At 37.9% G+C, this 17201-nt stretch overlaps 1 protein-coding gene across 3 annotated transcripts in view; it reads left to right on the top strand.

Annotated features, from left to right (window-relative positions):
* evi5l (ecotropic viral integration site 5 like) overlaps positions 1 to 17201 on the top strand; it is a 43784-nt gene that overhangs the window by 16586 nt on the left and 9997 nt on the right. Inside the window, exons 8-17 of one of the 3 annotated variants that reach the window (XM_017457157.3) lie at positions 507 to 596; positions 2155 to 2252; positions 2582 to 2642; positions 2730 to 2783; positions 3214 to 3246; positions 4504 to 4644; positions 9701 to 9817; positions 9902 to 10042; positions 14424 to 14579; positions 16893 to 17039. In XM_017457157.3, the coding sequence (XP_017312646.1) occupies positions 507 to 596; positions 2155 to 2252; positions 2582 to 2642; positions 2730 to 2783; positions 3214 to 3246; positions 4504 to 4644; positions 9701 to 9817; positions 9902 to 10042; positions 14424 to 14579; positions 16893 to 17039 (1038 nt within the window). The remainder of the gene's footprint in view (positions 1 to 506; positions 597 to 2154; positions 2253 to 2581; positions 2643 to 2729; positions 2784 to 3213; positions 3247 to 4503; positions 4645 to 9700; positions 9818 to 9901; positions 10043 to 14423; positions 14580 to 16892; positions 17040 to 17201) is intronic. The other 2 variants (XM_017457158.3, XM_017457159.3) reach the window with 2 other exon arrangements.

Below are 17201 nucleotides of genomic sequence, written 5' to 3'. Positions count from 1 at the left end.
TGTGTGATTGGTTAAGTGTGTGTGAGTGGTAAAAGACAGTGTGTGATGGGTTAAGTCTCTGTGTGTGTGATAAAAGACAGTGTGTGATGGGTTAAGTCTCTGTGTGTGTAGTAAAAGACAGGGTGTGATGGGTTATGTCTCTGTGTGTGTAGTAAAAGACAGGGTGTGATGGGTTAAGTCTCTGTGTGTGTGTGTGTGTATATGTAGTAAAAGACTGTGTGATTGGTTAAATCTGTGTGTGTGGTAAAAAGACAGTGTGTGTGATGTGTTATGTCTGTATGTGTGTGTGGTAAAATTGTGTGCAACTGTAACCTTTTGCACAAATAAAGATGTGTGTGTGGGTTTGCTTTTGCTTGAGGGTGGGAGTGTAGATGAATGTACACAGGAGTGAGTATTAATATTAAATGTAAATAGGAGTGAGTATTAATATTAAATGTAAATAGGAGTGAGTATTAATATGCGTCTCTATGTATTTGACATTAAAAGCACACGTGTTGTGTTCTCAGGGTCTGGAGATTATATTCCGAGTAGGAATGGCCATTTTACAGTACAACCAGACCGACCTCATACAGCTGGACATGGAGGGCATGTCACAGGTTAGAGAACTACATAACTCCATGTCTCTGGCACACACAAACTGTTTTCATCTAAGCTGCTGTAAGAATTCACACATTTAAAAACACATTACAATGCATCTGGTAGCATCACTTAGTGATATACTATATTGTGTACTGTTAAAGCTGCATGATATCTTACGCTGGGTTTTCGTGGTTGCTTAGTGGCACCATGTCCAGAGTGTCCCTTGCCTTGTGCCGCGAGTTCCCTGGGATAGGCTCCCGTGACCCTGTGCAGGATAAGTGGGATGGATAGCTTAAGGACTTGTATTATAAAACAGATAGTTTTGGTTCTAAAATCCACTTTTAAATCCGTTTTTAAATTCTCGGTAAACAATTCTGTAGTACTGCGACAGGTTTTAAACCAGTAAAACCATTACACGTAACCCCATCATTCTGCCCGTAAAATACCATACTCTGTTCCTGTTGCTTAGCAACCAAAGCTTACTGTTAATTAAGCAATATCGCATAAGCTGGAGTGTGGTTATAGTGAAATATTAGGCATGGCGGTCATTCGGCTGTAGCTAATCACAGCATATTGGACACAGTATGGCTAAATGTTTTGTTTATTTTTGCGCCACTACAGGAAATAGATTCTGAAGAAGCCACCCTCACTGAGTCACACTTTATCACCCTGAGGCTCACTGTAACTATTTAAAAAGTGGATTTTAGAGATATGTATATTTTAAAGTTTGTGTTGTGTGTGTGTGTGTGCATTATTTTGGGGGCTGTTTTGAAATTTGCATGTACCCTGTAGCTGATTAAATCACACATCAAATCCACACTGCCTGATCTATAGAGAATATAATATATTTTTTAAGGAACACTATGAAAAGTTAGTAAGAGTACATACTATTACATTTATTTTAGCAATTTTGGTAGGAGTCTTCACTTCCAATAGTCAGAGGTAAAGTTTAATTTTGACTGTTTATAGTTGCTATATCATAAGTGAAAATGGGAATTAACGTATTTTTTGGACGTTCCCCAACATTAAATATGAAACTATAAATGGATAAAAATGTGTTTTTCTTTAAAGAAAAATGTAATAAATAAATAAATAAATAAATAATAATAAAAAAATGTAATTGTCAGCAAAGAGGAAGTGTTAAAAGATGAATAAATTGATTGGGGACTATTACTGGAAATTAATCAACTTCAGGATGGTAAGAGTGTCATCAACCCATCATTGATTATTTCGCAATAATGGCATGCCCCCATATGTTTGTTCCCTAATTTTTTAATCCAAATTAATTAAGGGTTTTATTTTTTTTATTTTAATGTCTACATTATTCTTGTCATTATAATCTACTTGGATCACTCAGTGATAACATTTAGTTTCCTTACATACAAAAGGTACTTTTCAAAATGATTTTTATATTTACATGTATCTCAGTTTATGAGCACAGTATGTCACGTTACATTTTTATAAGTCATCCATGAATTAATTACAGTACTGGAGCTTTATGAGGCATAATTAAAGTTGTTGTTTATTAGCGCATGTTGTAACACTTCGATATTCTGTGTCTTTTTCATCTCACAGCACTTTCAGAAGGTTATCCCTCACCAGTTTGATAGCTGCCCTGATAAACTCATTCTCCGAGCTTATCAAATTAAATACAACCCCAAGAAGATGAAAAAGTGAGTCTGAGTGGAGGGAGTAAAGAGGAAAAGTATCAAAAGCAGCACAATACAGTTGAACAAGCAATAAAATACATTACCCTACTTGGGTAGAAGATAGTCATTGCATAAATTTAACATAAGTAACCTCAAAGCTTACTTGATGACAAGGACACAAGTAATTATTCCTTAACCATGATAAATAAAGAGCATGGCTTATGAATTATAGGATAAGATTTTAATTATTAAAGAATATGACATGGCAGAAAACAGAAAAGTGTTGTATATTGTATTTTGCCTTCACAGGACAGCCCTGTTCTGTTGAATAATGGACTATTTGTTTATTACAGATTGGAAAAGGAGTATACTACCATTAAAAACAAAGAGATGGAGGAACAGATTGAAATTAAGGTGTGTAAAAATATCAGGAATTGTTAGACACTAGAAAATGTGAAGCAGAATTGCTTAAAATGTTCTTCTTTCCTGTTACTCGTGCAGCGACTACGCACAGAGAACAGGCTGTTAAAACAGAGGATTGAGACACTGGAGAAGGTGAGAACTTTTAACATCTGAGTTGTGACCAGTTAGTATGTAGACTGGAATAGCTTGTGTGTGTGAGATGTGAGGGTGTGAGATGTATGAGGGTGTGGTGTAAATTTGTGTATAATGTGGACAAAAAAACATGTCATTGGGAAGAGACTGGTTTTGCCGTGTAAATTCTTATTAATTTCTATCTTGTGTCTCCTTGTAATTTCTATCCCTTTTTTCTGAGTTATTTTTTATAAAAAAAATTTCCCTTCTATCTTTTATCTTTATCGGTATCTTGCTGTCTATCTGTTCATATCCCTGATATCTACTCACCCTCAAAACCTACTTGCCATTCCCCCACCTGTCTGTCTCTGATCAACTGTGTTCCTATCTCTCTGTCTTCCTCACCTTTATTTTCTCTTCCGCTCTTTTCTCCGCTCTCGTGGTGTTGTAGGAGAGTGCCGCACTGGCAGACAGGTTGATCCAGGTAAAGTATGGTCAATGTTAAATTAGCAACCAGCTAACACCTCCATCCTATTCTTTCATCATTTTATTTTCTTTCCCTTCATTTCCACTCAGGGACTGCGCACAAACCTAAATGCTTTAACAAAAAGTCTCTCAAAATCAGGTGTAAATTAACGCCATGCGTGTAGCTCAGAGCTATATAATCAGCATTACCAGGAACACTTTTTCCTTCAAAATTAGGTGACTTTTTAACTGCCAGCTCAATTTTTGTTCATCCTGACTTTTATATATATATATATATATATATATATATATATATATATATATATATATATATATTTACTTATATATATATATATATATATATATATATATATATATATATATATATATATATATATATATATATATTAATTTAAGATAAATTCCGTAATAACACGAGACAATTTGAAGTATTTAGGGCAATCTTGTGGTCAATTGGGCTGCTTTTATGACCCAGATCTAGCAACGTTGTTTACAGAAAGAAAGAAAACACATATATAAATGCCCTCACATCATACAATTTTCTGACATGAGTCTTTATTTAATAAGAACTTAAGAAAACTGATTATCATTATTACTGAGATAGCAATTCCGATTTTATTACTCCATTTTTTGTTTTGTTTTTTTAAACAGCAATTTGCTCTTCACGCAAAGTGCGTTTAGTAGACATTCACAGGCACAGTTTGCGTGATGAGCTACAAACATTAAATCGAACGGTAATTTCCGATGCCCTGCCACATCAGGCTATGGTTTTTTTCTTTTCTTTTTTTTTCTGCGTCGCACCTCCTGATGTATGTCTAGCTCTCAGTCTGTTTCCTGTCTCCCCCGTACCCCCTTCCCCCTTTGACACCAGCTCTCCCCAGAAAAGGCCTTCTGCATGAGAGAATGTCTGTTTTCTTGATCAGTTATGTTGTATGTTTCCTACACACAGTGGCGCATGCATTGTACATGGCTGGAATGATGTCAGAAAAATCCCTCATGAGGGTTACATTAACATTTTAAGCACACATTTTCCACAGGCTTGCATGTTGAATGTGGATGCATCAAGGTTTAATCTTAGGTCCACTGTACATTATGAAATGAATTAGATGTTACATATAAGTTAAAGTCTTCTTACTTTTGAATATGTCCCTAACGTCATTATCATTTAATCCCCAATCCCCATCTTTCTCCCCTCTCCAGTGCTAAGAATATCAAAGACAACATCCAAAAGAATTCCTTCTTCCTGCTATTTCAGGGTCAGGTGACGAGAGCACAGGAAGCGGAGGAGAATTACGTGATCAAACGGGAATTAGCAGTGGTGCGGCAACAGTGCACGACAGCCAGTGAGAGCCTGGAGAGAGCGCAGGACACCATACGGGACTTGCAGCAACACACGGTAAGTTGTATCCGAGGTGTGTGTTTTTGGCTGTAGGTCATCTTTTTACATTACGAAACATGTACAGTTTAGCTTTTCTGTGACAGTTTACCATTAAAGACAGTTCTTAGGCGCATATATAATATAATATAATATAATATAATATAATATAATATAATATAAATACAAACACGCGTGCACACACACGCGCGCACACACACACTACCAGTCAAAAGTTTGGAGACACTCGACTGAAATGTTTCTCATGATCTTAAAAAGCTTTTGATCTGAAGGTGTATGATTTAAATGTGTGAAATCGGTGTTGTAGACAAAAATACAATCGTGCCAACGTATTCATTTCTTTCATTAGAAAACTAACATTGCATTTACAAAAAAATATTTTTTTAAACGGACGACTCCGAGCAAAATATTCAGAAAAGCAGCCGATAAGAGTCCAGCGTTGGTGTGAACTCCTTTAATACTGTTTAAAAAGCATCTCAGGGAAATTCCTCAAGAAATCGGTTGAGAAAATGCCAAAAATACATTTCTGGAAATTCTAGGCAAAAAGGGGGTCTACTTTGAAGATGACATAATTCCCATAGTTCCATTTGTGTTATTCCAGAGTTTTGACGACTTTATTATTATTCTAAAATGTGGGGAAAAAAATTAAGAATGAGTGTGTCTAAACTTTTGACTGGTTGTGTGTGTCTGTGTGTGTGTCTGTGTGTGTGTCTGTGTGTGTGTCTGTGTGTGTGTCTGTGTGTGTGTCTGTGTGTGTGTCTGTGTGTGTGTGTGTATGTATGTATGTATGTATGTATGTATGTATGTATTAGTTTGCCTTTTGAGGATTCGAATGTTTGCATGTTCTCTGTGCTTTGGGGGTTTCCTAAGGATACTCCGGTTTCCTCCCCCAGTCCAAAGATGTGTTGGAGGATGATTGGCATTTATAGTTTGGCCGTGGTGTGTGAATGTGTGTGATTGTGCCCTGCTATTGGTTGGCACACTGTCCAGGGTGTCCGCCGCCTTGTGCCCTGAGTAGCCTGGGATAGGATAATCGGCAAGGATGGAGCGTGGATAATATTAATATCGTTCTATATATGTTATTTCTCATTCTTTATTTTTTCCCTCACATTTTATAATTTTTGATATATAATAAAATATTTGAGGCCATATTTAAAAATAAATCTGACAAAATTAATTAATAATATAGAGGACATCAGAGCATCTTAATCAAGATATTGCTTATCTCAAGGATTTTTTTTTCGTGTTTAAAATGTTTTTGAATTAGTTTAAAGTGCGTCTGTTTAAAGAGAGAGTTTAGAGAGCTTAAAGAGTCATGAAGCACATAACTTTCCCTATATAAGCTGCCATCTTATTTCACCAACTCTGAGTACACACCAACAGTACTGCTTTCCACACACCAACAGTACTGCTTTCCACACACCAACAGTACTGCTTTCCACACACCAACAGTACTGCTTTCCACACACCAACAGTACTGCTTTCCTCTGAGTACACACCAACAGTACTGCTTTCCTCTGAGTACACACCAACAGTACTGCTTTCCTCTGAGTACACACCAACAGTACTGCTTTCCTCTGAGTACACACCAACAGTACTGCTTTCCTCTGAGTACACACCAACAGTACTGCTTTCCTCTGAATTCACACCAACAGTACTGCTTTCCTCTGAGTACACACCAACAGTACTGCTTTCCTCTGAGTACACACCAACAGTACTGCTTTCCTCTGAGTACACACCAACAGTACTGCTTTCCTCTGAGTACACACCAACAGTACTGCTTTCCTCTGAGTACACACCAACGGTACTGCTTTCCTCTGAGTACACACCAACGGTACTGCTTTCCTCTGAGTACACACCAATAGTACTAGGTGTTAGTAACATCTAGTTTATTTTCCTATACATCCACATCCCAAATTGTTGTATTCCTTTAATACCACAGCAGTTTGCCAACACTAACAGATTTTAATATATTAATGATTTACACCTTTGGTTAATAACTGTTATAGTGTAGTTATATTTAGTGTTGTGATATGTCCACAAAACAAATTAGTTCCTGTTATCACCTGCATTACAAAAAAGCTTATGTGCAAGGGGGCGCTAGTAGGTAACTTACCCTTAATTTACCCTTGGTTTAGAATTCATGTTTTGTTTTGTTTTTTTATTTGTTTTACATTTATGAGGCTTTATTTCATAGTGGCGTCACATCTTTTTATTTGTGTTTTTAAAAAATAGGCATTTTTTTGGTGAACCTAGTCTATCCCAACCCTGCCCCTTCTTTTTTTATTTCCTACTCCAGAGGACAGTTATGCTATTGTACATGTTAAAATCTGAACTGATCCGAGATCAGGTTATGCAGGCTGCACACTTTACAGCATTTCAACAAAGTGTCATTCAATTGGAAGCTTTCACTCAAAATTGTGACCGTTTTAGCATGAGTAGAGGTGTTATAAAAAAAAAATGTACAAATGTTCTTGTTAGCTTGTTTGTCAGTTTGAAAAATATTTTCACACTTCATAAGTACAAGTGTAAGAGAAGTGTGTGGACATTAGAGAAATGGTGTGGGAGAGATGTCTAACATTATACTCTCAGCACTGGGGCATGACATGTGCTATGTTACACACTTAACTATTGATCCCTGACCATCATCAGTGCTGATGTAGACAGGATTTAGGCCTATATATTTTAACGCTAGGATATAGGGACACCCTAAAATGTTCATTTTTGGTTAAATTTCAAGTAGTGAGTTTAAGTGAAATACTCTCTGATTAGAAAATCGAAGTAAGAAATGGGTATAGGTGAACTGAGACATGCTTGTGGTGTTTTATTTAAATAATAATAATAAAAAAAACTTGTTCTTACTGGAAAAGACTTATCTGGATCACCCTATAGTTAGACATATATTTGTCTTACAGTTGATACTAACCTACAAAGATACTATCTAGGAATAGAGTAACTTACATTCTCACTGTGACTGCTTCACCAAACAAGTGCCTTTAACAGAGCACTCATTTACAGTCTCATTACAATCAGAGTGTGAATGATGAATAAGTCCCTAAATACAAAAATCTAGGTACTGGATCTGATGTAATGTGTAGAATTTCTTTCCTTGTTTAATTATAAAGAGTGACTAAAGAGATCTGTGTTCAAAAACTTTTGACTTGTAGTGTATACTGACTTGTTTATATAATGAATAAATGAATAATATTTTTGGTATATTGTCCTATTTAGTTCATCTCAGCTAATAGCCAGAGTTTAAGTGCAATTGAATGTATACTTTATCTAAATCGGTTCATCGTGGTTTTTCACTCTGAGCAAAAGGGGGTTGCAGTGGTTAGGATGAAATGTCGTCTGTATAGTGGCGTGTATGTAGTGCTGGTCTGTGAGGGCCCCTGTCACACACTGACTCAACCTTTTCTGACAAATCTCATCTATTAGACATTGTATATGGACTTTCATTGATGTCTCATGTTCGGAGGTGGGGGGTTTGTCTCTTACCACATTCATCTTTCAAGTAAAGTGTTAATTCCAGTGACACCAGTGAAATTGCTAAACTTTTGACACTGTACTGACAGGCAGGCCTACACAGAGAGAGACCGAGCGTGTGTGTGTGTGAGAAAGAGAGAGATGACTGAAAGTAGTATGGTGAACTGAGTGGAAAAGATGGAGGGATGCTAAGAATGAGAAGTCAATCTCCGTGAGAACGCGTTGTATGTGCTAGGCCACAGCTTTCCCGCTAGGCCACAGTCTTACAGCAAGCACAGTGTGACCTGTGTGCGTGCGCACACACACACAAAAACAAACACTGATGATCATACTATTGCTAAGGGAGACGAACATGGTAAAGTGTCTGGTTTACAAAACGTGTTATAAAACAAAGACCGTAGTGACGAAGTTGAACAAGTATCACTTTGAACACTCTTACAAACAGTGTTGATCTTCACACGCTTTTCGGAAATCAGGCCCGGGCAAATAGGGCTGCGGCTTCTTGCGCTTGATTAGGGTTGGACTTTCCACAAACAGGGCTTTATTTTTAACTGTCAGTGAGAGAGATTAAAGAAATGATTAGACAAAGAAATAGACAAATAATTGAGTACTCGTTCACCACCTAACTGAAATTTGCAAATTGATTTGCTTACCTGACACCAAATTAAAAAACAGGCTTATAGGATATGTAAAGATAAACCTCAAAGAGCTGGTTGAGAATGAGATACTGCAAGTTTGTTTGGGCTGCTCACTGCCAACACTGTACACAAAGACAAAGGGTATCAGTGTAAAAATTGAGAATGTTGACATACCAAAATAAAAATGTAAAAATTACATTGCTTAGCAACACCTGTACATCTGCACATTCATGTAGTTATCCAGTCAGCTAATCATGTGGCAGCAGAACAAAGCATAAAATCATGCAGATACAGGTCAAGCGCTTCAGTTAATATTCACATCAAACGTCAGAATGAGGAAACCGTGTGATTTCAGTGGCACGGTTGCTGGTGCCAGACAGGCTGGTTTGAGTATTTCAGAAACTGTTGATCTCATGGGATTTTCACACAAAACAGTCTCTACTGTTTAGCAAGAGTGGTGTGGGGGGAAAAAAACATCAGCAGCATGAGCAGCATTTCTGTGTGCAGAAACGCATTGTTGATGAGAGAGGTCAGGGGAGAATGGCCAGACTGGTTTAAACTTAACAGGAAGTCTTTAGTAACTCAAATAACCACTCCATACAACCACTGTGATCTCAGAATGCATAACATGCCACAACCTTTTTCCAGTCCTCAACTGTCAAGCAAAATTAGATCCCAAAACTTTCTCTATTTAAAGAGGCAAACCTTCTAGAGAAATATGTTGCATCTTAAATATGGTAAATATCGCAATTATTTTCTTTTACACTAGTTTCATGTTATTACTCCTATTCTCTTGGGAGTAAGATAATAATAAAGACAGGATTAATGTGCCATTGTTTACATGTGGAACTGTGTCACTGTAATTAAAAATTGCCTATTAACTGGACTCTAGAATTAGCATGTCAATGCGTCTCTCTCCTTCTTCTCTCTAGTATACAGAGCAGTTTGTGAACGGGCTGCAGGCTCAGCTCGAGCAGTCTCGCCTTCAGGAAGCAGAGCTCCTTGGTGCACTGAAGGAGATGCAGGACAAGGTGCTGGACCTCGAGAAGGTCAGAACGAGTGTTGTACTATATCACCCCATAGGTCTGTTTGTTTATTGTGTACTGATATGTTTTGTGTGTGTGTGCATGTAGAGGAGCAGCTCCCTGCCTGACGAAATGAATGTAGCGCAGCTTCAAGAGGAGCTGAAACAGGTCAAGCTGAGAGAGCTGGAGACGCTGCGCTCCTTCAGAGAGATGCAGGATGTGGTCACTGAACTCAACCAGCGCTGGCAGGTAACATAGCTTTGAATGGGCTATTAAGGTCCATCAGAGTCGGGACATTTAGGGGCATGTTTTCACTTCAGGAACCTTTTCAGGGTGGAGTCCTTGGGCTGTAGTTCTATTAAGAGGCAGACTAGAAAGAGACTACAGACTAGAAACTATTAGAGAGGAACATGGTGTATTGGTTCAAAGCAAGCTTCACATAAAAACCAACATTAGAAAAACTGTGATAATGTGGTAATTAGATAGCAAGTGATTGCCTATGAACTTTTCTGCAAAGCACTTAAAATAAGAGATATTGCCCCAAAGAGAAATCCAGATGTATATTTAGATCCATAATGAGAAAGCCGGAGGAGATGGTGGCAAGGAAAATCTCCCTGAGATGACACAAGGACGCAACCTTGAGAGGAACAAGATGAGATGAGAACCCATCATCTTCTGGGTGACACCGGATAGTGAGATTATAAGTCATTACATTATATAAAACCAAACACTACTGTCTTGAAAAGATGTTCAGTATAATGAGGTGTATATATATACATATACATGAGGTTAATGAAAAATAAAACATAGAAATTACAAAACTTACAAAACATTATAAGGCTGAGAATGAAAAAAGAGCCACAATTTTACTGAAAATAATGAAGGTCCAAAATTATGACAATAAAATATGTGGCTCTGAGACCACAGCCTAGACTGGTTGGGCCATCAACAGTGAGTGCAAAATTATGATGAACATTGAGTTGGATTGACACAAAAGTTATGTTTTGGCTGTTCAGACTGTTCAGAGGCCACATATCATATACTGTACAGTTGAGGCCAAAGGTTTACATACACTTAGGCTAAAGATATTCAGTCTCACCTCTGCATATTTAATTTCTAGTCTTTGTAAGTTTATTAGGGCATCTAAATCAGCGGTCATTTTAAAACAATCGATTAGACACAAATTTATTCCACTATATCAGAACTCCAGTGGGCCAAGTTGACTGTCTCTTTAAACAGTCTGGAAAATTCCAGAAATTGATGGGTTTTTTTTTAAGCTTTTAAAAGCTTCTGGTTGGAGAATTGTTATAATTAGGAGTTAATTGGGAGGTGTACTTGTGGCTGTAAAACTGCCTACCTTTTGAGACAATTACCTTTTCTGCCCTTGATATCAAGTGAAAATGCAAGCAAATCAGCCAAGAGATCCTCCACAAGTCCAGTTCCTCTTTGAGCAATTTCGAAACAATTGAAGGTACCCCAACCATCTGTACAAGCAATTGTATGCAAATATAAAAATCTTGGGACCACAAAGACACTGCATCATTCAGGAAAAAGGCACAAATTTACTCCCAGGAGTCAACAAACCTTGACCAAAAGGTTCAACTGCGAGCCAAGACAACAACAAAGGAACTGGTGAAAGAGGTTAGAGGCACCAAGTACCAAATATGTACATCCACCATTAACAGAGTCCTACATCGCCATGGCCCAAAAGACTGTCATGCATGGAAGAAGCCCCTAGTCAAAGACAAGAAGACTGGAGTTTGCAGGTCTTTTATTCTTTGGCAGAATGAAACAAAAATTTTAAATGGTTGATCACAATGATAAGCAGTATGTATGGTGAAAAAAGGGTGAGGCTTTTTATTCAAAAACACAATCCCAACTGTGAAGCATGCGGATGGCAGCATCATGTTGTGGGGGTGTTTTCATGGTAAAGGGACTGGTGCACTTCAGAAAATATATGGCATCATGAAGAAATAGGATTATCTAGAAATACTGAAGGAACACCTCAAGACATCAACCAGAAAGTTAAAATGCGTCTTCCAGCAGGACAATGATCCTAAGCAATCCTCCAAAGTTGTAAAAAACAAATGTCTTAAAGACACCAAAGTAAAAGTACTGGCATGACCCTCACAAAGTCCTGATCTGAATCCTGAAGAAAATTTGTCAACTGAAGTGAAAGTGTGTCTGAGCAAGGAGTTACACAAACCTGACTGAACTATACCTGTTCTGTCAGGAGGAATGGGCAAAAACCTTTAACTTGATCCAAGTTAAAGCAATTAAAAGGCATCAAAAATACTATCAAAATGTATGTAAACATTTGAACCACTGAAAATCTGATATAGTAAGTAAAAGCTGAAATAAATCTGTGTCTTGGGTATGATTTTGAAATGATCTGTTATGGAAAAAATAGATACCCTATTTGACTTAACATAGGAAATGTATGAGGAAATGAGTTTGATTGTCTTTAGTCTAGGTGTGGATACACAGATTAGCCATAACATTAAAAGCAACTGCCTAATATTGTGTAAGTGCCCCTCGTGGCACCAAAACAGCTCTGACCCATTGAGACATGGACTCCACAAGACCTCTGATGGTGTGCTGTGGCATCTGGCACCAAGATGTTAGCAGCAGAACAATTTAGTCCAGTAAGTTGCGAGGTGGGGACTCCATGGTTTGGACTTGTTTGTCCAGCACATCCTACATACAGTGCTGTGAAAAAGTATTTGCCCTATCCTGATTTCTTCTGTTTTTGTGTTTTTCTATCTCATTCTAAGTAGTTTTAGATCTTCAAACAGAATACAAAATAAAACAAAGGCAACCCGAGTAAACACACAATACAGTTATTTATTTATTTATTTATTTATTTATTGAAGCAAAAGTTATCCAACTCCTATCACCACTGTGAAAAACTAATTGCCCCTTAAACTTAAAATCTGGTTGTTCCACCTTTAGCAGCAGCAACTGCAACCAAACACTTCCGATAACTGGAGTTCAGTCTTTCACTTACTTCTAGGACTAGGACTTATTCCTATGCTTTGGATCATTGTCTTGCTGCATAATCCAGACGCGCTTGAGTTTCAACTTACGAACTGAAGAACGTACATTCTCCTTTAGGATTTTCTGGTAGAGAGCAGAATTCATGTTTCCCTCAATTATTACAAGTTGCACATGCCCTGAATCAGTAAAACAGCCCCACACCATCACACTTCCACCACCATGCTTGACTGTAGGTATGATGTTCTTTTTGTGAAATTCTGTGTTCGGTTTATACCAGATGTAACGGGACGCCTGTCTTCCAAACAGTTCCACTTTCGACTCATCAATCCACATAACATGCTCCCAAAGAGTCTGAGGATCATCAAGGTGTGTTTTGGCAAAATTCAGAGGAGCCTTAATCTTGTTCTGGGTTAGCAGTGGTTTTCACCTCGCCACTCTTCCATGGATGCCATTTTTGCCCAGTGTCTTTCTGATGGTGGAGTCATAAACAGTGACCTTTATTAATGCAAGAGAGGCCTGTAGGTCCTTTTGATGTTGTCCTTGGCTCTTTTCTGACTTGCTGGATGAGTCATTGCTGTGTTCTTGGAGGAATTTTGGAATGTCGGCCACTTCTGGGAAGGTTCACTACTGTGCCAAGTTTTTCCATTTGGAGATAATCTCTCACTGTGGTTCTTTGTAATCCCAGAGCCTTTGAAATAGCTTTGTAACCCTTCCCAGATTGATGTATTTCAGTCACCTTTTTTATCATCATTTCTGGAATTTCTTGAAATTTTGGCATAGTGTGTTACTGGGTAAGACCTTTTTAACCAACTTCATGCTGTTGAAAAAGTTTTAATTAAGTGTTGATTTGATTGAACAGGTTTTGCAGTAATCAGGCCTGGTTGCATCTAGTCCAGCTGAACTCCATTCAGCCATTCAGTGGCCAAGTCAACACCTAGAACTCTTTGTCATGTTGCTTAAACAATCCCTGAACAATTTTTGCAGTGTGCCCGGGCACATTATCCTGTTGAAAGAGGCCACTGCCATTAGGGAATACCGTTGCCATGAAGAGGTGTATTTGGTCTGCATCAATGTTTAGGTGGGTGGTACGTGTCAAAGGAACATCCACATAAATTCCAGGACCTAAGGTTTCCCAGCAGAACATTGCTAGATCATCACACTTTGTCCTCCAGCTTGCTTTCTTCCCATAGTGCATTCTGGTGCCATCTCTTTGCCAGGCACCTTCCACCTTCTTCCACTGCTCCATAGTCCAGTTGTGATGCTTACGTGTCCATTGTAGGTGCTTTTGGTGGTAGATGGGGGTCAGCATGGGCTATGCAGCCCCATACGCAGCAAGCTGAAATGCAGTGTGTTCTGACGCCTTTCTATCATAGCCAGCATTAACTTTTGTCAGCAATTTAAAAGTTAGAAATTACACATTTATGAGAAATGATTTCAAGATTATACCACGAAGCCAGTTGTCTTAACATAGTCACATACCGCACATGCGCTTCTTTAGAGAAAATGATGTCTAAACCGGCAGAGGATGCAGTTCTGCATAATTATGTACAATTCAGTAGAAACACACGCAATGCACATGTACTAAACTGTTTGTTTACTGCTAAAAATTACTTCCTCTCTCTCTCTTTCTCAGCACTACACATCGCGTGGTGGCCACTGGAAAGAGTCTCCTAAGAAAAATGCCCTGAATGAAATGCAGGACAAACTGATGAGCATGAGACTGAAAGAGGCTCAGACACAGGCTGAGGTCAAAGAGGTCAAACTTAAAAACCTGCAGCTGGAGAGTCAGGTTAGACAGACAGACAGAGAGCGACACACACACACACACACACACATTCTGCTTTTGCCAGCAGTCAAATCACCAATATAACCAAGTGAACCAGTTCCATTGGCAGCCATACATGCCCTCGCAGTAAGATGGGGTGATATAGCAGTTCTTTCACGTCTCCATACTCTTCTCTTCCTATCATTCTGGTACAAGTTGATCTTTGTCTCATCTGGTCATATGATTGTTCCAGAACTGTACAGGCTTTTTTTTTCTTTTCTTCTTTTTTTTAAAGATATATTTAGCAAATTCTAATCTGGTCTTCCTGTTTTCAAGGCTTACCAATGGTTTACATCTTGTGATAAAACCTCTTATTTACTCTGATTGTTGACTTTGACACAGATTTGTTTACCTCCTGGAGGGTGTTCTTGATCTGGCCAACTGTTGTGAAGGGGTTTTTCTTTAGCAAGGGGATCACTTACCGCAGTTGTTTTCCATGGTCTTCTGGGCCTTTTGGTGTTCATGAGCTCACCAGTGCATTCTTTCTTTTTAAGAATTTAATTTGAGAATTCACATTTACATTTATTTATTTAGCAGATGCTTTTATTCAAAGTGACCTACAAATGAGGAAATACAAGCAAAGCGAAATATCAAGCAGAGAACAAATACAAGTGGTGCTACCATACAAGATTTTTAATTTAGTTCTAGAAAAGCAGAGTGTGCAGAGAGGCTGTGAGGTTTTTTTTGGGGGGGGTTATTTATTTATTTTTTAAAAGGATAATGTGATGTTGGTATTTTAGGGGTTAGTTACATGTTCACGGAAGAGGTGGGTCTTTAGCCGTTTTTTGCAGACAGTGACGGATTCTGCTGTCCGGATTGAGGTTGGAAGTTCATTCCACCACTGAGGAACAATTAGTGTGAAGGTTCTGGAAAGGGACCTTGAGCCACACTGAGTAGCATCGGTCACTAATCGATTGCAGATTGCGTGAGGGAACGTAAGCCTTCAGGAGTGTGTTGAGGTAGGGGTGTGCTGATCCAGACATGGTCTTGTACATGAGCATCAAAGCCTTGAATTTGATCCGGGCAGCTACAGGAAGCCAGTGGAGGGAGATGAAGAGGGGTGTGACATGAGCCGTTTTGGGCTGGTTGAAGATGAGGCATGCTGCTGCATTCTGAGTCAATTTAATATTTAATAGTTTAATAGTTATAAAAACGATTAAATTTAATAGAATTTAATAGTTGGCTTGTACATATCTGCTTACATGTAAGTGAAATAATGAGGGAATAACTCTCATCTGGCCATGGAACAGCTGGGCAGCCAATTCTATCACGGCCCCCTAATAATCCCCATCTCTGAATTGGCTATATCACTCTCTCCTCTCCACTAATAGCTGGTGTGTGGTGGGTGTTCTGGCACACTATGGCTGCCGGCGCATCATCCAAGTGGGTGCTACACACTAGTGGATATCCACTTTATGCATACTTTCATATTTTAATCATATTTTAATTCATTATTTAATCTCATTATTTAAACTTCAGTCTCCAGTGGTAGACCTCTCAAATAACAATAACTTTGTCAATGTCCAAATATTTATGGTCCTGACTGTATCTCAGCTTTAGTTAATTTTCAGTTCTTGATGACTGTGTTTTTGTTACACCATTGTTAAAAAAAATATATTTTGATATGAAAATCATAATGTTGCAAGAAAGTAATGTCTAATACTGTCCGAATAAAGTCATAACATTTCTAAAACATAGTGCTACACTATCAAGCCCAAAACTTACACTACCCATGTACATCACTATGTGAATGCAGATTGTGTTACTTAATAATAATAATAATAATAATAATAATAATAATAATAATAATTAATAACTACAGACTGTTAGTTCATGTTTGTAAATATGCCCATTAATGTTGTAATAACATTAACAATTTTTTTCTTTTTTTTCCCTTCTTCATAATATTTGACTCTCATATTTATGTACTTGATATAGTTTTAAAATTGATGCTACATCAACATGAATTTGGGTGTTTTGTGTAAAGTGATGGTACAATAATGTGGCTCAAGTGAATTATATGGTATTATGTTATGGAACTTCAGGGTACTGCATTCATATATGTAAATAATTTTGCCATCTATAGTGTAGTGTGTAGATAGAAGCACTGAAAGAACATAATATTGAAATAAAGAATTTGTGGGCACAAGGCCCAATCAATTCCAGTCAAATCATTACTTGCTTTGTTTTTTCAATAATTTGTACATGATTCAGAACACTTGATGCTGCACTCTTGTCTGTGAATGTATGATTAATGTGTGTTTTTCTCTGGTATAGAATCAGATCTACAGCAAGGCGATGACCCGTCATGAGCAGGAGACCGCCGCCCTGCAGGAGAGACTGCAGAATGCTTTATCACACAACAAGAGTCTGCAGAGTCAGCTCAACGAAATGAAGAGGAAACAGGCTGAGTCAGACTGCAAGGTATTGTATGCTTATTTATCTCACACTTAGGCATTCACACACCTTGTGTGTCCTCGTTTTTGCTGTTTCTTTTATTCTGTGCTTTTTTGATGTATTAATTTTATTTTATTTAAAATAATTATTTAAAATAATCATTATTGGTCCTTTTTCCCTTTTTTTTCT

This window comes from Ictalurus punctatus, chromosome 26 (assembly GCF_001660625.3).
Source record: "Ictalurus punctatus breed USDA103 chromosome 26, Coco_2.0, whole genome shotgun sequence".
NCBI classification, from domain to species: domain Eukaryota; kingdom Metazoa; phylum Chordata; class Actinopteri; order Siluriformes; family Ictaluridae; genus Ictalurus; species Ictalurus punctatus.
The sequence above is the reverse complement of the archived record's forward strand: the minus strand, read 5'-3'. Positions and strand labels throughout refer to the sequence as shown.